Source organism: Drosophila persimilis, unplaced genomic scaffold (assembly GCF_003286085.1).
Source record: "Drosophila persimilis strain 14011-0111.01,24,50 unplaced genomic scaffold, DperRS2 tig00000124-arrow-pilon, whole genome shotgun sequence".
Classification (NCBI taxonomy): Eukaryota; Metazoa; Arthropoda; class Insecta; order Diptera; family Drosophilidae; genus Drosophila; species Drosophila persimilis.
The window spans coordinates 10636517-10660084 of NW_020825294.1; the positions used below are offsets into that span (position 1 = coordinate 10636517).

The window sequence follows — 23568 nt, forward strand, 5'->3', positions numbered from 1 at the left end:
GTTTTCGTTGAAAAAATACTTGATTAAGTTCTGGAAATGTAAGGCGTAAAATGTGCCTTAGTATTGTAGTAATATGAAGTAGTATTATTGAAAGCCTCTGGTGGCAGTCGTTCAGAACATAAAAAAGAGCGCATTAGGCCGATTAAAGCGACTACTACACATGCACTTGACACTTTATGTCGGCTGCAATTTCATTTTATCATCAATGAGGTCGCTCCTCTGAAGTGAAGTTATTTTTACTGATCCATTCCTCAATATGCCAACTATGTCAACCAGCTTAGTCCACAAGAAAAACACAAATTTAGCTTGTTTGACGTTAAATTACAAAAAGGAATTCACTTTATTACCAATTAATGTTTCTGATTTATGGTTTCGACATATTTAGAAGTTCCTGCAAGAAAAGAATAACGAGATTATTAATGAAAATCATATAAAAACTGCTGAATGAGAGCACACTCACTTGGTAATAAGGCCATCCTTCTTGGCCAGACGGACAATGCAGTCGTCCGACTCGCCCATGCGACGGATCTCGCCGCAAATGGCGTAGGTCTTGGAGCCATCGGTCTGACGGCCCGTCTCGGGGTCCACATCCACAATGCTCAGCTGCACGGAGGCGTGGTCCTTGGCGTGGATGATCCTGTTCGAGGCCGAGCTGTAAACATGACCAGACCACAGGGGCATTAAAAACACTATCCAATGGAGCGACGGGGAAACACGTGTTCTACTTACCATTTGCGGGGCACGTACAAATCAACATTCTCACCGGCGTCGTTTTCCATTTTGTTGTGCTGCAATGCAAACGGGATATAATTTGCTCAGTTAATTATACTTTTTAAAGCAATAAATAATAGATTTTACTTACATTTTTGTAAAAATTTACAAATCAAGCGACCGCAATCCGTCGATGGAGGAGAAAAAGAGAAAGAAGTGACAGCGCGACGTGAAGGTGGTTGCGCTTTGGCAGGCTCATCGATAGTACTATCGATAATTGTTATATGCAGTATGGTCCCATCAAATTTGTGGTTTGGAGTTAATATATAAATTTATTCATAATTAGTTGTGGACTTCAAAAGTTGACATAAAAAAAAATTATTTACTAAATGAGTGCCGTTTCCATCGTCTCTTATAGACTGGATACATGACATGCACTCATTTAAATTAAATAAGCCATTATTCGACATCGATAAAATATTAAAAAAAATTCCATTCCAGGCATTTGAGTACTTTTGAAAGCCAGACCAATTTATTTATTTATTAACTATTAACCTAGTTTATTGTAGACTATTATCCAGCATATAATTGGTTTTTGATTTTAATTCAAAAACACGCGAAGTCCTACTGTCTCTATCGATACTATCGATGTTTTCATATACAAACAATTATACATATGCAAACAACAGCGGGATCTCCTTCGAATTGAACAACTATTTTTTTTATTTAACTACGAAATAAAGCCTAAAATATGAAACTTGTGGTAACCGGGATAACGTTGACTAAGCCCTCGAGCTATAGAGCTATTAACAACTTGACACTATTGCTATTGGTGCGGTGCACCAATCGAAAACAAACCCAAACCAATCTCAGATTGCATTCGGTGCCGAAGAAGGAGCGCGATTGTGACTCGGCGAGGTTAACCGACATTAACCCGGCTTTGAATAAAGGTAAAATACATATATGTATTTATGTGCATTTAAGACAAACAAATTCCTTTTCCAGTGAGACCTTCCATCCATATATGTATGCATCTTCGCTTGTGTGCGGATTTTGTAAACAATCTTAAGCAATTCATGTGTCTACGGAAACTGGAGTTGGAACTACGGAACTGAAGAAGGTTGCTCCCTTATATAGCGGAAGATCTTGATCACCTGAAATCTCTGGATGTGTCTTAATCTGATGGATTCGATTCCAAGAGGTTGCTGGATTGCTGCCAAACAACGTTGCCAGTTGCCCAGGCTGCGACACCGTCCCCTTGGAGGACTTTCTGAAGCTAAAGAACCTTCTACACCTCCACATATACTTGCCAAGCGTTGCGAATGTCATGAATGGTCTTCCTCGACCAAAAATTTTTCAATATACTAGATTGCGATGGCATAGATAAAGTGAACTTGGTGAAAAGTTTTCGTACCTGGGTGAACAGAGGCAGCAGCAAGGGTAGATCAAAATCGATCTCAATAATTTATATACAGACGAAGATGCCCTAATAATAAACAAAGAATTAGGTGAACGAGAGCAGAACTAGGAAACCTGCAGATTTTTCTTGCATAATTTTCATACAAAAATGCATTGATGGTACTCTAATAAATAAATACCCAGTTCATTTTGCCGAATGCTTATAGTTATATATGTATATGTTTTATTCTTTGCCAAGATCACCTGGCTATACGAATCGCATAATATTTTATTATAATACTTTGACACTGCTAACATTTTTAGCTCCTCGCTTAAATGGGCATACGTGCCGGCACACTGATCCGATACCCGGTAAGGATAGAATATAAATAATAGAATACAATAGTATAGAAAGTAAGAGTCATTGCGATGAGGATAGATGGAGATCAGGCGCGAGAACAGCTCAGATGCAGTAACTGCAGCAGTGAAACGAAAAAGGCTGGATAAAGAGACGAAAGAACGGTGTAATGTTTACTTAGTTGGCAATTGACGAATAATAATAGCCCTGGCTATAATATCGGGCTTGAGATCTACTCAATCAGGCGTTCAGCCTAATTAACGTGCAAATTAAATACAAAATTACATATGTAAATACATATATTATTCAGATAGACCCCAGCAAGTAAGAATTTCTCCATCAAAAGCAAGAAAAAGATGCAACACGGCTAGTCTAAACTGGTGTCCAAACACCGTGTCTAACTCACACACCTTGCAAATTTGTATATTTTTCATAGTATTATACAGTATTTTTAAAGGCGCGATTGGACTTGCACCCTCTTGTCCAATGCTCCATGTAGCAATCGTCGATGTCGACACAAAATCCAAGTTCATGAAATCAACATACAAATAACTATCTAATCTCATGTTATAAGTGCTCCAAATTTCTAGGCAAAAAACCTAGCCAAAGGACTGATAACTTGCCGCCCGGTCCCATGCCGAGTAATTCAGTCAGCTGGCGGCTACGAACGGAACATACACTTAAGAAGCGAAATGAGTCAACAATTTTCTGGCAGTGATGACGCACGGAATGCAGAGGAAACCCAACCAATTGTCCATTTAAACGAGGATTGCTGGAGAGTCGTAATTGATTATCTGGACTTAGGAGACCAGTTAAGGTTCGCTTTCTCGAACGTGTGTTTTGGAGAGATTTTCAAGAGATACGCAAGCCGTCGGTACAAACATATTGATGAATCGTTGGCCAGTAGGATTAACGACGATTATCTGAAACAACTGTTGCCCATCGTTGGCGAGCATCTGGTTAGTTACGACTCCGAGTTGGGGGACTATCATCATCTGTGTCTCTTGGGGAGACACTGTACGAGTCTCAAGAATCTGAAAATCAATCTTACGCTGTTAAGGGGAGGTGGGGACGATCTAAACAGACTGAATCTGGAATTAAAAGGTGCCGGTTGGTGGAGTACGGATGTTGTTTATAATTTTGAGAAATTCCCATGTCTACAGAAACTGGAGTTGAAGGCTGTCAGATATAACGGAAAAGGATTGCATGTTCTTGATCAACTGGAATATCTGGAGCTGTTTGTTCTTGATGGATTTGATGCCCAGAGCTTGGCGGATTGCTGGCAAACGATGACGAAATTGCGGTATCTTAAATATGGACACCATATTAAGAACCTCAGTGAGAAGCATTTTGAAATTCTGGTCACGAACTGCAAGCAGCTGGAACGTCTGGCCTTTGGCGTAGGATACCTCGACTCTACGGTGCCCTATGAGCTGGTCTGCCATCTGCCCAGGCTGCAACATTTGCAGGTTCGGCATGGCGGTTCTCTACGCGACTCGTTCATCGAGGGGTTGATCAACAAGCAGGGTTCTCCTCTGGATAGTCTTATACTGGAAGGTTGCGCATTGTCCGAGAAACAGGTTCAGCATCTATGCAATATTTCTTCACTCAAGGAACTCGAGGTATCGTGCGACACCTTACCCTTGGCGGACTTACTGAAGCTGGAGAACCTTCTCTACCTCCACATATCCATGCCAATTACAACTGACCAAATTCTGGACCTCCTAAAGGGGCTTCCGCACCTAAAAGTTCTCAATTTACGAGATGAAATAAAACAGTTTAACGATTCATCATTTGTGAAAAGTGTTCGTGCCTGGGCAAGCGAACAGAGGAAGCAGCGCGGGAAGATCAAAATCTTTGTCGGATACACAGATATACACGATGTTCTGCACGTTAATCCTTTGGTTGAATTACTACAGGGTTATTCAGGTCACATATTAATAAACAAAGAACCGTTTTGAACGAAAGTCTACCAATATTTCCTCAATAATTTATAAAATTTATTATAAAATTTATAAAATCCCATAGAAGCGGATTTTACTAGTAATAAATGAAAATCGAATTCATTTTTCCTAATATATGTGATTGTCGTTATCAAAATCGTTCAGTCCCGATAATGTAATGATATTTTATATATTCCCAGATATTATTTATTGCATTATATAGAAACAAGCAATATGCAAATATACCTGTAATATTTATAATGTGGTTTTTTGTTTTGGTGAAGCGTTAATGGAGCAGGAACGAATTGCCTAGTCGTTTATTTCTGGATTATTTCTGTAACATGTTACAGTGACTGTTGTTTTCCTTTTATCTATTTTTCCAAAGCATTTGCCAAAGTTTGTACTTGATTGATTAAGTTTGAGACAGGGCATCCGACATTGTCAAAAAAATTGCACTTTACAGCAACCGATTGATAAAGTAATAATAAAGGTTAAGCTTAATAATATTCATTAGTAATTCGATAGATATGACAGTCAACTAACAAACAAGACAGGGTCTAATCAGCATTTTATCTGCCCAATGTATCAAAGAGGCGATTTGTTCTTTTAACTTTATATACAAACATATGTTTACATGTATAGTATTATTGATATCAGCACTGTGTATCAAGATATGAGAGTTTTCTTCGAAAGAGAGGAGAAAGAGAGCTCCTCACTAAACAAATAATATAAGAGAACGTACATACATATACATATGTGCATACAAATATTTATTTATTATACAGAATGAACTGAGCGAGTGAGAATTTATTAGATTTTTTTACGTTTTATTGCTATATTTGTTGAAAATTCCCCCTTGAAAGGGGGAGTACCCCACATTGGGGCTGATAACTTTCCGCCGATTCCTATGCCGGTTCTTTCAGTCAGCGCACGGGTGTCAAAACGATCAGAACATATCTATTTAACGCACGAAACAAATGAGTGAACAAGCTTCTATTAGTAATGTGGGAGAATCTGTTTTCGCTCGAAATAAAAAGAGAAAATTCTCTGGAAGTGAAGACGCACGGAATGCAGAGGAACCCCAAGTGAGAACGCCTCGTAGAACTTTTCTCGTGTTAAACGAGGATTGCTGGAGAGAGATAATGGATTATCTCAACTTAAAAGACCAGCTAAGGTTCGCTTCCTCGAACGTGTTTTTTGGAGAGATTTTCAAGAGATACGCAAGCCGTCGGTACATACATATTGACTCGAGAAAGATTGGCGACGAAGATCTGAAAAAATTGTTGCAGTTTGTTGGCGATTATCTGGTTAGCTATGAGTCCGAATTGAATTACAGTTCGAACGGCGATCAACATCTGTGGATCCTGCGGAGCTGCTGCAAGAATCTTGAAAATTTAAAAATGACCTTTCGACGGTTTAGGGGCGGATGGGATGATCTAAACAGCCTTAAACATCTGAAATCTTTGCACGCTTATCTGCACTTTCAAGATGTAGATAAGCAATGCACTCGTTTTGCTCAAAATCTCAAGCAATTCAAGTGTTTAAGGAAACTGAACTTGGAGGCTCCCTCCTATAACGGAAGAGGATTGCATGTTCTTGATAAACTGGAATCTCTGGAAGTCGGTTACTGGGATGGATTCGATGCCGAGAGCTTGGCGGATTGCTGCCAATTAATGAAGCAATTGCGGCATTTGGACTTTGGATACCGTATTCAAAATATCACTAAGAACAATTTTGATATTTTAGTGAGGAACTGCAAACAGCTGGAACGTCTGGCCTTTGGCGTAGGATACCTCGACTCTACGGTGCCCTATGAGCTGGTCTGCCAACTGCCCAAGTTGAAACATTTGAAGGTGTGGCATGACGGATCTGTTCGCGGCTCTCTTTTCGAGGGATTGATCCACAAACGGAGTTCTCCTCTGGAAAGCCTTATCCTGATCGGGCCCGATTTGTTCGAAGAACAGGTTAAGCATCTTTGCAATATTTATACACTCAAGGAACTCTATGTATCCTGTGACAGCGTACCCTTGGCAGACCTACTGAAACTGAAAAACCTTCTGTACCTTCACCTATCAATGCCAAGCATTACGAATGACCAACTCCTGGATCTCCTTAAGGGACTACCGCACTTAAAAGTTCTCAATATCGGAAATAACTTTAATATAGACGGTTCCTTTGTTAATAGAGTTCGGACTTGGGTGAGCGAACAGAAAGAGCTGCGCGGGAAGATCAAAATCTATCTATCACATAATGTTGATACTGTTAATGTTGAACCTTTCATTGAAATCATAAGGGGTTCTCTGATAGATCCCATATTGATAAGAGAAGAACTTAGTGAACAAATTTAGAACTAGCAAATCATCCCATGTTTTTAAAATAAAGTTATCATTTTTCTAACAACTTTAAGGCTTGCAATTTAGCAGAATTACTAATAATAGTATTGCACTTCACTTCTATAGCAATTTAGTCGGAACGACGGAGATGGCATAAAGCAAAATTATAAATTAGGGTTGATAGCCGTCACATAGTCTTAAACTGGAAGAGCTGTGGCACTATTGAAGCCGAAAGGATGATTTTCAGCATGCACAACAGAATTAGAACACCTCTCTGTACCACTCCGCTGCTACCAGTTCGCTTTAAAGAAGAGCTAACTCATATATTTCTCTCGGCCACACTGCATGCTTTTCCCTCAAGGTGTTTACTTATGGTCTCACTGCCTTATCTTGAAGTATAGTCGAAGACGACCTTTATGGCTTATGATCGAAATCCGCCATGAAAGATATGTGTCCCTACCTAACAGTAATTATACCCTGCGTTCTCATGCAACATACGCATATGTATGTACATATATGCCAATTTCTCAAATTGAGCTTTTGCGCTCTTTTTTGGTCTCTCAACAACAAAGTTAATGGTCGTATGACACTAGACTTTTCTAGACGTCTAATTGCTATAGTGCTATATGCCAAAGCTTGACTTTTCGATCCAATTTTGTTTAATCTAAATGTCACAATTAATTTGTCACAAATGACAAATAGTACATACACCTAACTCTTCGACGCGACTGCAGAGGGGTACATCATTTAACATTCTGTCTCTGGCTTTCAAGAAAGAAGAAGATAGTTATTTATAAGAAAAGTCTAGTGTTATACCACCATAAAGAACTGAATTGGGTTCCAGGTTCTAAATTTGAGTCAGTGCAGAACACACTGGTTCACTTATTTTGCAGCTTTGCGCCGAATTCGTTCCGTTGAAATTCCGTTGGATTCGCGTCGGAAAATTCCTATGCAATAAATTGTGAAAGTAAATTAAAAACGGTGGCTGAAATTAGTGCGATAGATGAAAATTATTGCTAAACGCAGCCTTGGATATTGTGTGCTGTGTGCGTGTGACCCAGCGAGCGTGTGAGTATTGATTTTGGCACAGAGAGGAACCAGGCGCCCTCGCCTTGTGACCTCGCTCGGTGTCAGCTCCGATTTTCGTCAATGGGAAGCGGGGTTCCTTCGGTTTTCTTTCTGCTTCGGTGTGTGCGTGCGAGCGTGTGGGTGGCTGGGCAGGATTGTTTTCATTGTGGCTCAACGCGTGCCGGGCCCCAATATTTACCGTTCTACCATTCCTGCCGTTGTGTATTTATAGGCGTTACTGTGCGAGTCGAAGTCGCATAAAAATTCAATGAACTTCGACGGCAGCGCCCGAGGGTAGGCCATGCTTCTTCGCAGTTGCACTTTGCGCAACATGATGTCGTTCTCTCTCTTTACAAGATAGCACTGGAGTCGTGTGTACTGACTATACGATACCCTCTATTACAGCTATAAGCTAACACTCCGATTTTATGGACTAGACTCAAATTTTAAGGCTATAGACTTTAAAATGCTTAAACATAAACTAGTGCAGTTAAAGTATAATTTTGGCTTTTGCTGCATTTGACGATGCAGCATCTATCTATCGATGTTGCATCTATCTCCATGAATGCGACATACCCTTACACTCTACATGGTAGCAGGCATAAAGAGCTGTAAAGCTGCAGCCAGCAGTCAGTCTCATTCATTTTGTGCTCGTACTCATTCATTCTCTCGGCAGCTTTCAACGCGTTTGGTGTTTGGTTCGCGTCGTTTATTCGGTGAAAAGCAAAGCGGCGTGTCGGGTGGATTGTTGCTATTGTTATTGTGGAGCTGAAACTTCTTGAGGTGAGATCTCACAAGTGGCCTAGGGGCCCGGCGATTTTGTCAGGTTGCCTGGTGACCTTTTCTGAGTGTGTGCGGTGGCGAATGTGCTGATATTTTTGCATAATGTGTAAACTTTGAGCTGAATTTATGCGAGAGTAAGCCACACAACATGAGATCATGATAACGTGAGATGCTATTTTTAAACCAAAATATGAAATAGCAAAAGGCATGAGTTAAATAATAAAAACCATACTAAATTGTAAAACGAAAGTGAAACAAATTACAGTGTGCCGAATATATAAAAATATTCGTAGATTAACAATAGTTAGATGTGTTATACAAACAGTTTGCCAAAGCTTCGGTGCAAAGATTACTTTTAATGATCTGGTTATAAGTTGTAACAATAGCCACGAGTATTTATAATCGATTATGTACGGCATTTAAATGGCTGTCTAACGATATCTAATCATACGGACCGATACTGCGACTGAGTATCATATCAGTATGTGCTGAAGCATAGCTCGCACACATAAGATCGGTTATGTGGCCAGCCTTTAGCTATGAAAATAATCATAACACAAACCTGGAACTTCGATATCCCTTTATTTTCTATATTTTCCGAATAGGCTTATGATTAGGAACAGATTTTTAAAGGTATTCATAAACTATGATAAGAAATTGGGCCCCAAAACCAATGCCTAATCTCTGTTCGATAGAGGTTCTCTACCGATGCAGAAATATACCCCTATTTGCAGGGCTTAGCACACAATATTCGTTTAGGAACTGATGTACAACCGTTCCAGAACTGTTTAAATATTCTCCTCCACTCCTCCACTCAACACATATGTACATACAATGTATGAACATACATGATGTTAAATGATCACCTAATTAAATAGAGATGAAAACCATCCTTCAAAAGGTCTAATTAAGAACGGGTAAAGGCCAAAGAAAACCGGCAAGAAATAAAAAATATAAAAACCTCAGTGGAAAGGGAAAAAGAAAAGCTGTATGTATGATGTCAGCACCGAAAAGTGCGTGGCTTCTGGCGTTGCTGTTGCTGCCTGCCACAGACGATGCCCCACGAGGAAAACCTAAAACTAAAGCACTTTCTAGGTCAAAAGTTGAAAGAGGAAAGGCAGTCATCATCATGATGATGGCGATGATGCGGCTCAAAGCAACAATATATAGAAAAAAACAAAAAAAAAACGGCTCCGACATGAAATTCAATTAATAAAACAACTGGACTAAAAGTAATAGAAAAAAAAATCATGAAAATGAAAATGCTTCACTTCGGCCAGCCTATGTATTTGGCGTGCTGATAGAGCCAAGTCAGACCCGACCTGATCTGAGGGGCCGCCTCTCAATTGTCAGGGGGCGTTCCTGTAAAAAAAGAGAGAAATTATAAACTGTACAAAAACCAACACGAACTAATGCGGCAACATGCAAAATCGAATCAAACTGCATGAAATGCAAAATGGATACAAAAAGAAACTTTAGAGCTAACAAACCTAGGCTATAAATACTCTACATATAAGACACTTTTGTTTTTGAAATACTGCTTGAGGTTGAAAGAACTTAGAAGACAAAACTAAGGTATAAATAATCTCTGTTCAATTTCATTGAAAGAAAGTCTTGTCTAAATCGTAGAGAAAGCGATGCTATAAATATTACATAAAGGAACTTGCTTGAATGAAGAGACCTCAAGAGACCACATTTCAAGGCCAATGGAAAATAATTGCAATTTTAAATGCAAATTGGATGATTAGAGGGGCCTCTCTTAGGCAGTAGCTTGATGTTATTTGAAAGAAAATTGCACAGGCTGCCACTCGTATATTAGTTATTTACGAGTATGTGCCCATAACCAACCATTCTTTTTTCTTCGTAAAAGTTCTTCAAGCTTCGTCTAGAATCCATGGCAAGGAGTAATTGCCACTTTTAAATATTAATAGCCATGCAATTCCAAGAGGGCCAATTCCATTTAATAGTCCTGGTTAAAATATAACTGGTTCGACCCATATAAGACATCGTTTTCTCCACTATCCAAGAAACCTGTGCCGAACTTTTACTTTTGATCTAAAACCGGGGCGCATGCACCATTTTTCACAGCTGCCCTTTGAGGAGGCAACTTGTTTGGCTGAGATCCCTGAGACCCTACACCATCATACACCATAGCATTGCTGTAATCCATCGGTTTCAGGTCATTTCCCAGGAACTCCTCCCAATGGGACTGACATTTTTTGTTTTTTTTTTTTTTGCATTCTAATTCTCATCTTAGGAACAGAAAAACCTGTTATACCCATAGCAACTTAATTTTAATGTGGCCCGTGCCTTTTCTCCTCTTTTATTTGCAGTGCCTGACTTTTGGGAACTGGTCGCTTGGACTTGGATTTCGACTTCTACTCCGACTTGGATGTGGGGATGGCTATTATGTGGCTGCCGCTTCTACTGTGCGCAGATTCAGCTGTGATTTGATTTGTTGTTGCTGTGTTACTCTGTGTTAACCAGAAGTTGCTGCAGTTGGAGTTGGAGGAGCAGCAGCGTTACAGTTCGATAAAATCGGTCAATGGAAACGGGCTTGTAAGCAGGTGCAATTGCTAGAGACAAGAGACGACAGAGGAGAACTAAACATGTCGCTAAAGGTGAGTAAATGCTCAAGTCTTGACCTATATACCGAGTAATTGGCCTATTCGGAATGAGGTGAATGGAATTTGTGCCAGGAAACTACATAGGCGGGTAGAATGGAGTTGTTCTATTCCTAAAACGAGAACTCAGCGAACTCTAAATTGTCTGATTTTGATTGGAAAAAATGCAATGATCTGGTGATCACGGGAACTTTCATATATCTCATTCTGATGCAATCGCGTCAGCTCTGTCTAGCGCATGTCTGAAGCATTAAAAGTGTTTCTCACCTGTAGCTGGCAGTTGCTACTCTGCTACCCATAAATATCATTATCATCAACAGTGCAACACGATTATCGCGATGCCATCATCGTCATCATCATCATCATCATTATGTCATTTTAAAGTGCAGCAGCATTTGGATTGTTTCTTCTGCCATCTTGAGTCACGTCATGTGAGGGTTTTCACTTGTCTTTGCCCCGTCTTGTGTTGCCACTCAACAGGTGCTTCAGGTCCCCTGGCCTCTTATACCTGCATACATATGCACACAAGTACATACATGTATGCCAAGCACCATCACCATCTATCCCACTTAATTCGCTTCATTAACGCAAAGTGACACTTTTACTGCATTAAGTTTGAAGAAATATTTCTGGCATTTCCTTTTTCTGGGGAACTTGGTCAGGGCTTGGACTTGGGGTGACCGTCTGCCTGCTTTCTGGGGTGATTGGAATGATGGTTAACCCTTTCATGGGCGGACGAAGTGGTAGTCCAGCACAGCATATGTGGGAACACATGGGTAATACATTTATTAGCTAACTGATTGATGTGTTACACAATTATTTTGAGAAATCGGGGAAGACCCTATGAGACCCATATTTCGATGAAGAGTCTTTTTCACTTGCAATCAACAGTGCGACCATCTCAGGGTTAATGCTCGTCTTATATCAGAGCAGCAGCAAAAATATTGTAAAAATGCATTCAATGTGGTCCGACATCCGCTTTGAAATAACTTGTGTGCTGAGTGTTACTGCAGTGACCCTAATTACTCTGAACAGGAAAAGTAATTTCCCACATCATCATCATCATCATCCAGCGATGGGGAGCTGGGGGCACATGCAGTAGGGATCGCACGGGACAGGGGCTAGAGGGTACCTTCTTGTTTTGACAGCTGATACATTTTGAAGTTGTTAATTGATTTGTTTCCCCTTTTTCCACTCAACAGAAAGAGACGCCCTCGGACGTGCAGCTGCATATGGCAGCGATGCGGGGAGATGAGGTGGCCCTGCTCCGGCTGCTGGACAGTGGAAAGGTACATGTGGACTGCAAAGATGAGGTGAGGTTATTGCCAAAGAGTTCTATAGCAGAGTTTTTCCTTTGATCAGCTGATTGCCAGCCTAAGCACACTTTCTCGACTGCTGTCGTTACATGACATATTGCATCAGAGCGATAAAAATAGATATACATATAGTATGTACATACGTATACATACGAGTCAACAGTTCCTTAAAATCGTTAAGGCGTGACCCATGCGACTTCCAAATGCTGTCAGGAAAATATTACATAATTAAAACCAAAAACAAAAAGCAGTTTGCAGCGTTCAAATCAGTTAACACTTTGTTTACCTCAGCACGCACCAATTGGCAAAGAAGTCGAAGAGTGCAACAAAACACAGAAAAACCGAAACAAAAAAATAATAAAAATAAAGAAATTAAATTTCACTTGACGCTCAGCCAAGCGCTCGGGCACGAGCAAAGGAAAGTGGACTGCGGGGGCAGTGTGCCACCAGCTGGTCTGCCAGAGTCAGACAAAGCCCCCACCCGCTCAGAAAGGGCACACAGCTCTACGTGCTGCCCCGGGGAGTCCGAGGGCAATCCGAGTGCAGTCCAAGTGCAGCGAGAGAGCGATTTGTGATTTGCAATTCGTGGCATGTGATTTTCGCCTTGGACTTTCCTCAGAGTCCGATCCGTAGACACGCATGCAAATCCACACGAAACGGTTTTGTTTTGAGTCGGTGAAACTAATCGAAAATCGCTATTTAAATCGTCCGATGCTCAATTAAACAATTATAGCAAAAGCTATTCTGTTAACGCTTTGAATTGGTAATGAAAGACATGCACTGCACTTAATTTATTGGATTGAGCCGAGAGTATTCGCTATATAATTTCCATTTCTATTGCATTTGATAAGTTGTTTCTTTGGAAACTTACAGTAGGACCTATGATATCCTAAATTTCTTGAATGCCAATAACATAGTTACACAATTCATGTTTTTCCCAACTTTGAATCTTTTCATTTTCCAGGATGGGACCACGCCACTTATTTTGGCTGCCGCCGGTGGACACACATACTGTGTGATGGAGCTGCTCGATCAGGGGGCTGATCCGAACACGCGCCGCCTGACGGGCACAACGCCACTGTTCTTTGCCGCCCAGGGAGGACACTTGGACGTGGTGAAGATTCTGATGAAGGCGGGGGCCAAAGTGGACACGGCTTCCGCGGACGGGGGAACGCCCCTGTTTGTAGCCGCCCAGGGGGGCCATGTGAAGATTGTGCGTGAGCTGCTGGACTGTGGAGCAAATGTGAATGCTCATATGAAGGTGGGTGGAGACAACAACGGAGTGCAGAGATCGTTTAATATTTCTTGAATTTTTTTCAGGACCGTGCGACGCCTGTTTTCATAGCGTCCCAGAACGGACATCGGACAGTTCTTTCGCTGCTGATCCTGGCCCATGCGGATATCGATATCAAGCGCATAGACGGAGCCACACCGCTCTGGATAGCCGCCCAAATGGGTCAGGATCACATCTGCAAGGTGCTCCTCCAGAACGGGGCCAATGTGGATACAGTGCGCTGTGACGGCGCCACCCCGCTCTTCAAGGCCGCCCACAAGGGGCATGCGGCGGTCACCACAGTGCTGCTCAAGTACCGCCCCAATCTGGGCCTCCTGCCCAACGGGGAGACGGCCTTGCATGCAGCAGCTATGTTCGGCCACATGACCGTCTGCAAGCAGCTGGTCGCGGCCGGCAGCGATGTCCTGCTGAAGAACCAGGAGGATCTGACGGCGCTGGAATTGGCGCACCAGCAGAAGTACACCTCCATCTGTGATTATCTCCAGGAGCGGGTCCGAGCGATTGTGGCACGAAATTCAAAAACGATGGTCCCGGCCACATCTTCGGTTACATCTACATCTACGGTCACGTCCATGCCGGCGTAAGAACATACACATAGATGACAAACAGATGATGTCTCCATGCCTCCAAAGTACCTTTATGCACAATACGTTGGCCTTTTTGTTTATGGTTAATCGAGAGATTAGAGGAAGAGCAACAATAGAAGGGACTGTGAAATAGTATCTTGAACCCGAAAATGGTATACAACTAATTATGTACATATTTACATTTATATCCAGAACATGGTTTAAATATCAGAGAATAGGAAGCTCGTTTAAGAGTCCCCTCGTTGTGTTGCACGGTGTAAACGGAGAGGCCCAACAGCAAACACTAACACAAAACAACCAATCAAAGAGAGATCCACTATAGAAAAAAAACACGTCCAAGCTAAAGTAAATGGCCCTAAGAATACTAAATGACATATACATACATATATTATATATTAAAGATATATTAGATATAACCGTCATTCATATTAACAACCAATTGGAGCTTGTATTTTGAATTTAACTCTAACAATAATAAAAACGTTAGCGATTACGATAATAACTGTTAACATGGACCCCAAAAGATAATGTTACAAAGTCCCCTGTACATACACTAATGCACATATATATAGTACATATATACTACCTATTACATGAAAATACATTCATATAGTTAAAAGAATATGTAGATCCCCCTTTATCGCTAAGCAATTGTTGACAAGTGCTTTACGTTCCAACGCCTTTCTAAGTATCTGTATTAGCAGTTAGTTATATTCGATTCTTTTGTGGTTTATTGCTTATTTCCTTGTAAACTATATATTCGAGAATTCATTCATTTGTTTAATTAACTAATATTTAAGTGTAGTCTTCGACCCAATTTTGCAATCAAAGAGTATAATAAATTGAAACACGATTAGTGAAAAAGTGTTGGGTGTTTCAATCTTTTCTCACGTTAATTTAAGTCTTTTTGGATACATTTCATGTTATTAAATTATATTTTTGTATCTATACAGACCTTTAACATCCAGATCTATCTTTGCTCCACTGGATTGAACACCTTTCCTTTCCAATTTCCAACGACTATTACTTCATATGTTTTGTGTTTAAACAACTGTTTTGGGATAAAAGAATAGGAACCCACTCAGGTCTAGATGAAGTCGTTGCCTCGGTTTAGTCGGTTATCAAACGCTATAGGGTTCAGTTCGAGTTGGAAATAGAAAATAGTAAATTATACAACTTCTTGTCGTCCATGTTAATATATAGAAATTTGTGACAAAACTGAATGTGTTGTTGACACAAGTGATCTTGAAGCAGGCCAAAACCAACACGCAGACTGGTTTCACTTGAAACTGGAACGTGAGGAATACTAAAATGTCCAGCACAAGTCTTTTAACGCGAACCCTGCTAACAGAAGGTAACTGAGTTGTTTTCAGGAGACCAGCATCGAAAGAGTCTATAGTTTAGGAACCATTGCAGCTCCCCGATCGAAGAATCGTTCGATCTTCACTCTTATCCTGGGCCTTGTGGTGGGGTATTGTTTGGCCCAGTTATTTGCAAGTATTGTGCCACACGAAAGTTTATACCCATATCTGAGTAGAAGACTGCGACTCCACAGCGATCCCCAGCTCGATCGAGAGCCGGCCAAGGCCGAGCAGGCTGATCGTGATGTATTCCAGCATCACTCCAATGAGCACCGCGACGACAACTCCACGGTGGCCGAGCAGCTGAAGAAGGAGGTTCGCGTCCTCTGCTGGGTTATGACAAATCCCACGAACCACAAGAAGAAGGCGCGTCATGTGAAGCGGACCTGGGGCAAGAGGTGCAACATTCTGCTCTTCATGAGCTCCGGCCAAGACGATGAGCTGCCCACGGTCCGGCTAAATGTGGGAGAAGGTCGAGTGAATCTGTGGGCCAAGGTCAAGCAGGCCTTTACATACGTTTACCAGCACCATTACAACGATGCCGACTGGTTCTACAAAGCCGATGACGACACCTATGCTGTGATTGAGAACTTACGCTATATGCTGTATCCCTACGACCCCCAGACCCCCGTCCACTTTGGCTTCAAGTTCAAGCCGTTCGTCAAGCAGGGCTACATGTCCGGCGGAGCTGGCTACGTTCTTAGCCGAGAGGCCCTCCGTCGGTTCGTGGTTGAGGGCATACCGAATCCTAAGATGTGTCTGCCCGGCACTGTGGTAAATGAGGATATCGAGATCGGTCGATGCATGCAGAACTTAAATGTTACGGCGGGCGATTCCAGGGATGCGATGGGTCGTGGTCGTATGTTCCCGTTTGTGCCAGAACAACATTTGATACCCGCCAAGTGGGATAAGAACTATTGGTACTGGAACTACATATATTACAAGACAGATGATGTAAGAAAAATCCCCCTACGGTATGTCCATAATCCAAAGATTTGTGTTTTTTTCAGGGTCTCGATTGCTGCTCAGATCTTGCCATATCCTTTCACTATGTTGCGCCCAATCTGATGTATGTGCTGGACTATCTGATCTATCACTTGAAGCCGTATGGTCTACAGAGGTCACTGGAAAGCCTGCCCGCCAAGCTGCCAGTGGGTCAACTTCTTCCGGCTCCCGTTGAGCAACCAGCGGCCAGCAATGAGGATTCTGTGGATGATTACGATAGGCTAGTTACCACAACCACTGCGGCGCCCAAGGAGCCAGATGCTAGGGAAATGGACTCTAGAGAGGTGGAGAAGGAAGAGGCTAGGTATAGGAAACGGATCTCGAAGGAAGCTACTTCTCGGGATACCAGTGAAAACGACGAAAATTCGGACTTAAGAGATAAGGAGGCAAACGATGAAGAGGACGAAAAATCCAAAGAATAAAGCAAACGGGAATACTCGTCTAGTAGATCACTTTAGTTTTTACAAGTTAAAGTGAATTATCCATTTTTCATATATCGTTATGATGGGTTAAAGGCAGAACTAATATGCTTGAAACTTGATTACTGACTGTGGGGACGTCTGATTCTCAATACCAACCCAGCCCTAAACCAGAAAAGATGACAGCTGAGTAATCGCTTTTTGCACAGTGCAACAGCTGACGAAAAAACATCGACATCATGTGGTCCAGTGCAATACCTGATTCCTGAGCATTGGCATTGGCTATCTGATTACTGAAGTGATCCTCTGGCCGATTATTCACTTCACTTCAATTTCCGATCGCACGAGCAACGTGGGGGCAAGCGAAACAGGCCTTGAAGTATACATATCTATGATTTCCACTTGAACGAGTCAGATTGGTTCCTGGAGGCAGATGCGGAGACCGCTGTCGTAATGGAGAACCTGCGCCACATGCTGTATCCGTACAGCTCGGCGATGCCCATCTATTTCAACTCCCCAGGCATTGTCATGAGTCGCGCCTTTCATCGGCGCGTTGTAGAGCTGTCTCTGCCCAATCCATCGCTGTGCGAACCCAAAGATGCGGGAGCCACAATGGTAAAGCTTAAGAAGTGCATCGATACGCCCAAAGTAATGGCGGGGAAGTCAATGGATGCCAAGGGACGGCGACGGATTTACCTGATAGATCCGCAGGTTAGATCGAGTGCCTATTTACGCTATGATCCAAACTATTGGCTCTGGAAGTATATCACCTTAGGGATCAAAGACTTTCGTACAAGGTTGAACAAATTAAACCTTAAATTTACTAATCATTCATCTCTAACAGGGCACTTTCGCCAACAACGCCGTTTCTTTTAACTATGTTCAGGTCCGGAATATGTTTTATTTCGACTATATGATCTATAGCCTGAAAGTATTCGGTAGAGATCTCATTCTGAAAGCTTTGCCAGATAAAATACATCCACTCAAAATGCAGAAAGATCACAAATTACGGCCGGAAGACGTTTCGAAAGAAGGGCCGCATGCTGATTATGCCTGATTATGATTGAATGCCTCACTGTCTTACGGGTATTTCCCTTCACGTAACTGATAACGGGCTTACTTTATCGTATTAGTAATACGAGTATAGGAATATCTAACATTTAAAAGCAATAAATGTACTACAGAGTAGATTGTGGACATTGAAAATTATTTTCAGAAAATTTCGAGAATTAGGGGGCATAGAGAGATGCTATGTTTTGCGCATATTTCATTTGAAAATATATGGTTCATTCAGACAGATTATAGAGGTTATTCAAAGAAGAATTTGCCGCTGTACTCACATTTTATATATTCTCAGAGTTTCGGAAGAATGGCAACAATTTTCTTGAGAACCGATTTATTAATTTGTGGGAAGTCGGGTCAGGTCAAGGTTGAGCTTTAAGTCTTTAAGCTTCAAATTGATAACGGCCCTCATATAAATACACCATCGCAGCCACTGGGAATTTAGTACGAGCTATCTATTCTCAAACAAACCATGTCGAAACAGTGGGCACTCGGAGCTATTCTTTTGAGCTGCGCTTTACTGGGGCGAGGCGATCCTGTCACTCCTTGTGGCGATCAGCAAATGTGTGTCTCTAAAGACCGCTGCTTAGCTCAAATGGGACAGTACCGATCGGCCGTGTGCCAAGCCTCAGAAGTTTGCTGCGACATTTCGCAGGTGGTAAGTACTAAGTAGGCCATTCGATGCGTACATTCGCGTACATTCCTGTGATTGCTTCTACTTGTACAGGACGAGTCAGTTGATGTGACTGAAGGAACTTCGGATGCTGAAGACCTATGTGGCATGAGCAATCCAAGCGGACTGGAGGTGAACGCCAATGCATCTGAGGATCAGGCGAAGTTTGGAGAATTCCCCTGGACGATTGCTCTGTTCCATAAAGGTCAATACTTCGGCGGTGGCTCTCTGGTTAGCCATAATGCCGTCCTCATGGCAGCCCACCTCCTGGCGGATAAGTCAGAAGCCGATATTGTAGTCAGAGCTGGCGATTGGGACTTGTCAAGCACGGAAGAGAGCACTCCGCATGAAGAGCGCCAAGTTTCGAGGGTTGTGAAACATGAGAATTTCAATGCGAAAACTGGGGTCAACAACCTGGCACTCCTCTTCTTTGAGAACCCGCTCCCCAAGGCATCCCACATCAGGCCTATATGTTTGCCCGCCGCGGAGAGGTCCATCGATGCTCGCTGCTTTGTCGCCGGTTGGGGAAAAAAAGCATACCCGGATGTTGAGTATTCGAGCATACTGAAGAAAATTGAGTTACCCATCGTGGACAGGGCTACGTGCCAGAATCAGTTGAGGAAGACCCGCCTGGGCAGATCCTTCGTCTTGGCCCCTAGCTTCGTTTGCGCAGGTGGAGAGAAGGGTAAGGATGCCTGTCAGGGCGATGGCGGCTCCGCGTTGTTCTGTCCCCTGGCCGATAACACCTCGCGATACGAGCAGGTCGGAATCGTCAACTGGGGAATCGAGTGTGGAAAGGAAAACGTACCGGCTGTCTACACAGACGTCACCAAATTCCTGCCGTGGATTGAGCAGCAGCTGAAGCAGGGCTCCAACGAATTAATGGGTAGCTATAGAATGTTGATTAATTATTGAATGACAGAATTTAAAGCAACAAGTTGATGATTTTAATTTGTACATGATATATTTATAACTTTTTCAAAATAGATCTTTTTATTGAAATGTGCTCTTGAATTTCCTTTAAAAATAATAAATTCATCACAAAAAATTAATATTGGATTAGTACCATAAAATTTTGTATTCTTTTGGGTAAATTATCAATATCATTAGTCCCACAAAGTTATTTAAACTAGATCGTTAGATCCCACAAATGCATAAGGAAAACTCTAGCCCCATGCACATTTTGTAAAGATTTTCATCGATAACTAGACGTACATGTAGGGCGATCTGAGCGGCGATCGCATCCTATCGTATATGGCAGTTTGTCCATCGAGCTGGTTTCATTGTTGAATCGCATATTCAAAATAAAACTAAAACAGATGCAATTTAATACAGAAATATATCATAACAATATGTAAATTAAACGATTGCATTTGGGTTGACGTTCTACTATTTTCAACTGTTGGGTCAGGACCGTAGCTGGGAAACCAAAGGCCCTTGTGCAAGCAAAGTCAGACAGATGGACATGGCCCTATCGACTCCTTTATGGGGTCGGAAACGCTTCCGCCTGTGTGTTACACACATCCACTTTCACCACAAATATAATATACCCCTGTGCTCATTTTAAGTGAAAAAGTGTGGCCAATTGATTTGCAACCAAGAAAGGCACATCGGAGTTGAGCAGTCATTCTCTGGCCAAAATCATGTTGAACTGTACTGCTTTTTTCGGAAGTTCCTTAACATCTATTATCGGTAAAAAGGATGCAGGATGCAGGAGTAACCGCTGTATTTCGTCCAAGATGTGTGGCAGTTAGTACAATTTTTTAGAACATTAATAGTAATATTATAATATACAGTGATATTATATTGATAGCATATAGGTTGTCCGTTTTAATGCTCAGAAAATAGATACTTTTAATTTTTGGCATGGAAGATTAGAGCACATACGTAAGGGAAAATACTTTAAAATAAAGCTAAGCCTATGTTTGATGATGTTTGATGTTTCCTGCTAGCGTGCGCGGTACGATTTGATGGGCTCTCAACCTGACACTCAGTGTCCTCCCCTCCTCTGTCGACCGGTGCCCCCCCGAGTATTCCTGACGCGCCGTGCGGGCTTACGGTTCGTACGGGGCAGGACGCTGCAAATAATTTTAATTTTTTAAAGACGAAAAAGAGGCGACAGGGTTGCGCGCGTTCGATTTCAATAACTTTTCTCGACTTCCACAAATTATGCTGACAATTTCATCTTAGTTTAGCTTACCTTCGGCGGCAAAGCGGGGCGATTTCGCCAGGAACGAGCTTTTATTGCGCTCCCGCTTTGCCCCAGTCTAACTTACACTAGTTTTTTTAAGAGTCGATAAAATAAGAATAGTAAAATAGATTAGAAATAACGAAAAATAAATAAAATTCGACCCCAAGTGGCGTTTCACCAACAATTCAAATATATGAAACGCTGCGGCGTTAAATCTCTTGTGCGAGGTGACCTACAATACTATTACTTTTAAAACCACGTGCAATAATTACTAATGACGGAACATGAGACGAAAGGGAAATTCATTGATCGTAACATGGAAAAATTATCCAAGCATACATTCGACCCCATATCTCAGGGGTTTTTAGATGTGTTTCTACAATTATGGTTGTTATTCGGTAAATTTGGGCGATTCAATAATCAGAAAGAATAATCGGAGGGCAGGAGACTATTAACACAATGAACGGAGCCAATCGGCAGAGAGGTTATTCATAGAACTAATATGTGGCTGTTTTATGTTATACATTCACTGAATTCCAATTGTTTCAAGAATTTCCATACTTTCGCGGAAACAGATTCTAATATTGTTTCGCATTATTCCGTGGGTCAGGTCTAGGTTGCAGTTAAATGTGAGTTTGAAGATTTTTAAGCTTCGAACTGATAACGGCCCGCATATAAATACACCATCGTAGCCACTGGGAATTTAGTACAAGCTATCTATTCTCAAACAAACCATGTCGAAACAGTGGGCACTCGGAGTTTTTCTTTTGAGCTGCGCTCTACTGGGGCGAGGCGATCCTGTCACTCCTTGTGGCGATCAGCAAATGTGTGTCTCTAAAGACCGCTGCTTAGCTCAAATGGGACAGTACCGATCGGCCGTGTGCCAAGCCTCAGAAGTTTGCTGCAACATTTCGCAGGTGGTAAGTACTAAGGAGGCCATTCGATGCGTACATTCGCGTACATTCCTGTGATTGCTTCTACTTGTACAGGACGAGTCAGTTGATGTGACTGAAGGACCTTCGGATGCTGAAGACCTATGTGGCATGAGTAATCCAATCGGACTGGATGCGAACGCCAATGCATCTGAGGATCAGGCGAAGTTTGGAGAATTCCCCTGGACGATTGCTCTGTTCCATAAAGGTCAATACTTCGGCGGTGGGTCTCTGGTTAGCCAGAATGCTGTCCTCATGGCAGCCCACCTCCTGGCGGATAAGTCAGAAGCCGATATTGTAGTCAGAGCTGGCGATTGGGACTTGTCAAGCACGGAGGAGAGCACTCCACATGAAGAGCGCCAAGTTTCGAGGGTTGTGAAGCATGAGAACTTCGATGTGAAAACTGGATCCAACAACCTGGCACTCCTCTTCTTTGAGAGCCCGCTTCCCAGGACAGCACACATCAGGCCCATTTGTATGGCCACCGCGGAGAGGTCCATTGATACGCGCTGCTTTGTCGCCGGTTGGGGAAAAAAAACATACCCGGATGTTGACTATTCGAGCATACTGAAGAAAATTGAGCTGCCCATCGTGGACAGGGATACGTGCCAGAATCAGTTGAGGCAGACCCGCCTGGGCAGATCCTTCGTCTTGGCCCCTAGCTTCGTTTGCGCAGGTGGAGAGAAGGGTAAGGATGCCTGCCAGGGCGATGGCGGCTCCGCGTTGTTCTGTCCCCTGGCCGATAACACCTCTCGATACGAGCAGGTCGGAATCGTCAACTGGGGAATCGAATGTGGAGCGGAAAACGTACCGGCTACGTACACGAATGTGGCCCAGTTTCAACCGTGGATTGAGCAGCAGCTGAAGCTGGCGTCCAACGAGGCAGAGTGATAACTAATAGGTAACTGACTGCTTATTGAATGGCAATGTTAACCGCGAAATATCATAAATTAATGATTTTAATATGTATGTACATAATATTTTTCTACATTTTTAAGAATACACCAGAATCTCAAACAAAAGAACTTCCTTTAGAGTGCATGCGGAGTGCTCTCCTCCACAAATGCAGAATGAAAGTTCTAGCTACCTGCACACGTTGTATAAAGATCTATCGTTAACCAGACGTGTGGGGCGATCTTAGCATCGCATTCGAAAATACTCTAATCAGTTCATGACCTTTCGATACGAGCCGGCCTTGTCAACTGAGGAATCCAATGTGGAAGAAACAACGTACCGTGTATCTTTTAGTACACAGACGTGGCCATATTTCAATAATGGATTTAAAAACACATAATGATTTGTTGGCATCGCAGAAAGGAATCCATCAAGGTTAGGCGGTTGCCGGGATAGGGATACACTAATCTTTCCTCTCTGGTAATTGCGGTAGTCTTGTCAGGATTCCCGAGTGCCCAACCGTGGATGCTTTCCACAGTTTGGATTCTCTCATTCTGAGGGCGGAAAGTGTTGAGATTTACGGAGTGCGTAGCCCGCCATTTATGCATAGCTCTGC

At 42.3% G+C, this 23568-nt stretch overlaps 7 protein-coding genes and 1 long non-coding RNA gene across 9 annotated transcripts; 7 read left to right on the plus strand and 1 right to left on the minus strand.

Annotated features, from left to right (window-relative positions):
- Positions 1–300: 300 nt before the first annotated feature.
- Positions 301–927, minus strand: LOC6596426 (40S ribosomal protein S21). Its single transcript, XM_002021788.2, has 4 exons — positions 863–927; positions 730–788; positions 461–652; positions 301–391 (listed from the first exon to the last, which is right to left on the minus strand). The coding sequence occupies exons 2-4, from the start codon at positions 777–779 to the stop codon at positions 382–384; spliced, it is 252 nt and encodes an 83-aa protein (XP_002021824.1). The 5' UTR covers positions 780–788; positions 863–927; the 3' UTR covers positions 301–381.
- A 502-nt stretch (positions 928–1429) lies between these two features.
- LOC113565490 lies at positions 1430–2104 on the plus strand. The gene is made up of 2 exons (XR_003408614.1): positions 1430–1661; positions 1717–2104. It is a non-coding gene; the product is annotated as an uncharacterized LOC113565490 (long non-coding RNA).
- A 1055-nt stretch (positions 2105–3159) lies between these two features.
- On the plus strand, positions 3160–4428 carry LOC6596427. Its single transcript, XM_002021789.1, has one exon. The coding sequence runs from the start codon at positions 3160–3162 to the stop codon at positions 4426–4428; it is 1269 nt and encodes a 422-aa protein (XP_002021825.1).
- Positions 4429–5381: 953 nt separating this feature from the next.
- On the plus strand, positions 5382–6810 carry LOC113565465. The gene has a single exon (XM_026987530.1). It carries the CDS (start codon positions 5388–5390, stop codon positions 6756–6758), a length of 1371 nt encoding a protein of 456 aa, XP_026843331.1. The 5' UTR covers positions 5382–5387; the 3' UTR covers positions 6759–6810.
- A 900-nt stretch (positions 6811–7710) lies between these two features.
- Positions 7711–14693, plus strand: LOC6596428 (ankyrin repeat domain-containing protein 29). 2 transcript variants are annotated; one of them, XM_026987397.1, is made up of 5 exons: positions 7711–7811; positions 10928–11215; positions 12421–12531; positions 13499–13795; positions 13855–14693. In XM_026987397.1, exons 2-5 carry the CDS (start codon positions 11204–11206, stop codon positions 14410–14412), a joined length of 978 nt encoding a protein of 325 aa, XP_026843198.1. In that variant the 5' UTR covers positions 7711–7811; positions 10928–11203; the 3' UTR covers positions 14413–14693. The 2 variants fall into 2 exon arrangements, with proteins under 2 accessions (XP_026843198.1, XP_002021826.1); XM_002021790.2 differs by lacking the exon at positions 7711–7811 and adding an exon at positions 8505–8594.
- A 954-nt stretch (positions 14694–15647) lies between these two features.
- LOC6596429 (glycoprotein-N-acetylgalactosamine 3-beta-galactosyltransferase 1) lies at positions 15648–17233 on the plus strand. Its single transcript, XM_002021791.2, has 3 exons — positions 15648–15769; positions 15832–16730; positions 16787–17233. The coding sequence occupies exons 1-3, from the start codon at positions 15727–15729 to the stop codon at positions 17201–17203; spliced, it is 1359 nt and encodes a 452-aa protein (XP_002021827.1). The 5' UTR covers positions 15648–15726; the 3' UTR covers positions 17204–17233.
- A 1624-nt stretch (positions 17234–18857) lies between these two features.
- Positions 18858–19850, plus strand: LOC6596432 (phenoloxidase-activating factor 2). Its single transcript, XM_002021794.2, has 2 exons — positions 18858–18920; positions 18990–19850. The coding sequence occupies exons 1-2, from the start codon at positions 18858–18860 to the stop codon at positions 19848–19850; spliced, it is 924 nt and encodes a 307-aa protein (XP_002021830.2).
- A 2133-nt stretch (positions 19851–21983) lies between these two features.
- On the plus strand, positions 21984–22949 carry LOC6596433 (phenoloxidase-activating factor 2). The gene is made up of 2 exons (XM_002021795.1): positions 21984–22046; positions 22116–22949. Exons 1-2 carry the CDS (start codon positions 21984–21986, stop codon positions 22947–22949), a joined length of 897 nt encoding a protein of 298 aa, XP_002021831.1.
- Positions 22950–23568: the final 619 nt, after the last annotated feature.

Bases quoted from the DNA above. Each gene is read 5' to 3' on its own strand.
- LOC6596429 (XM_002021791.2), top strand. From the start codon at position 15,727: ATGTCCAGCACAAGTCTTTTAACGCGAACCCTGCTAACAGAAG. The intron at 15,770-15,831 runs GTAACTGAGTTG...GAACCATTGCAG, and splicing joins GCGAACCCTGCTAACAGAAG to CTCCCCGATCGAAGAATCGT. The intron at 16,731-16,786 runs GTAAGAAAAATC...TGTTTTTTTCAG, and splicing joins TATATTACAAGACAGATGAT to GGTCTCGATTGCTGCTCAGA.
- LOC6596426 (XM_002021788.2), bottom strand. From the start codon at position 779: ATGGAAAACGACGCCGGTGAGAATGTTGATTTGTACGTGCCCCGCAAA. The intron at 653-729 runs GTAAGTAGAACA...TCATGTTTACAG, and splicing joins TTGTACGTGCCCCGCAAATG to CTCGGCCTCGAACAGGATCA.
- LOC6596433 (XM_002021795.1), top strand. From the start codon at position 21,984: ATGGGACAGTACCGATCGGCCGTGTGCCAAGCCTCAGAAGTTTGCTGC. The intron at 22,047-22,115 runs GTAAGTACTAAG...CTACTTGTACAG, and splicing joins GCTGCAACATTTCGCAGGTG to GACGAGTCAGTTGATGTGAC.
- LOC113565465 (XM_026987530.1), top strand. From the start codon at position 5,388: ATGAGTGAACAAGCTTCTATTAGTAATGTGGGAGAATCTGTTTTCGCT.
- LOC6596428 (XM_026987397.1), top strand. The intron at 12,532-13,498 runs GTGAGGTTATTG...TTCATTTTCCAG, and splicing joins ATGTGGACTGCAAAGATGAG to GATGGGACCACGCCACTTAT. The intron at 13,796-13,854 runs GTGGGTGGAGAC...AATTTTTTTCAG, and splicing joins ATGTGAATGCTCATATGAAG to GACCGTGCGACGCCTGTTTT.
- LOC6596432 (XM_002021794.2), top strand. From the start codon at position 18,858: ATGGGACAGTACCGATCGGCCGTGTGCCAAGCCTCAGAAGTTTGCTGC. The intron at 18,921-18,989 runs GTAAGTACTAAG...CTACTTGTACAG, and splicing joins GCTGCGACATTTCGCAGGTG to GACGAGTCAGTTGATGTGAC.
- LOC6596427 (XM_002021789.1), top strand. From the start codon at position 3,160: ATGAGTCAACAATTTTCTGGCAGTGATGACGCACGGAATGCAGAGGAA.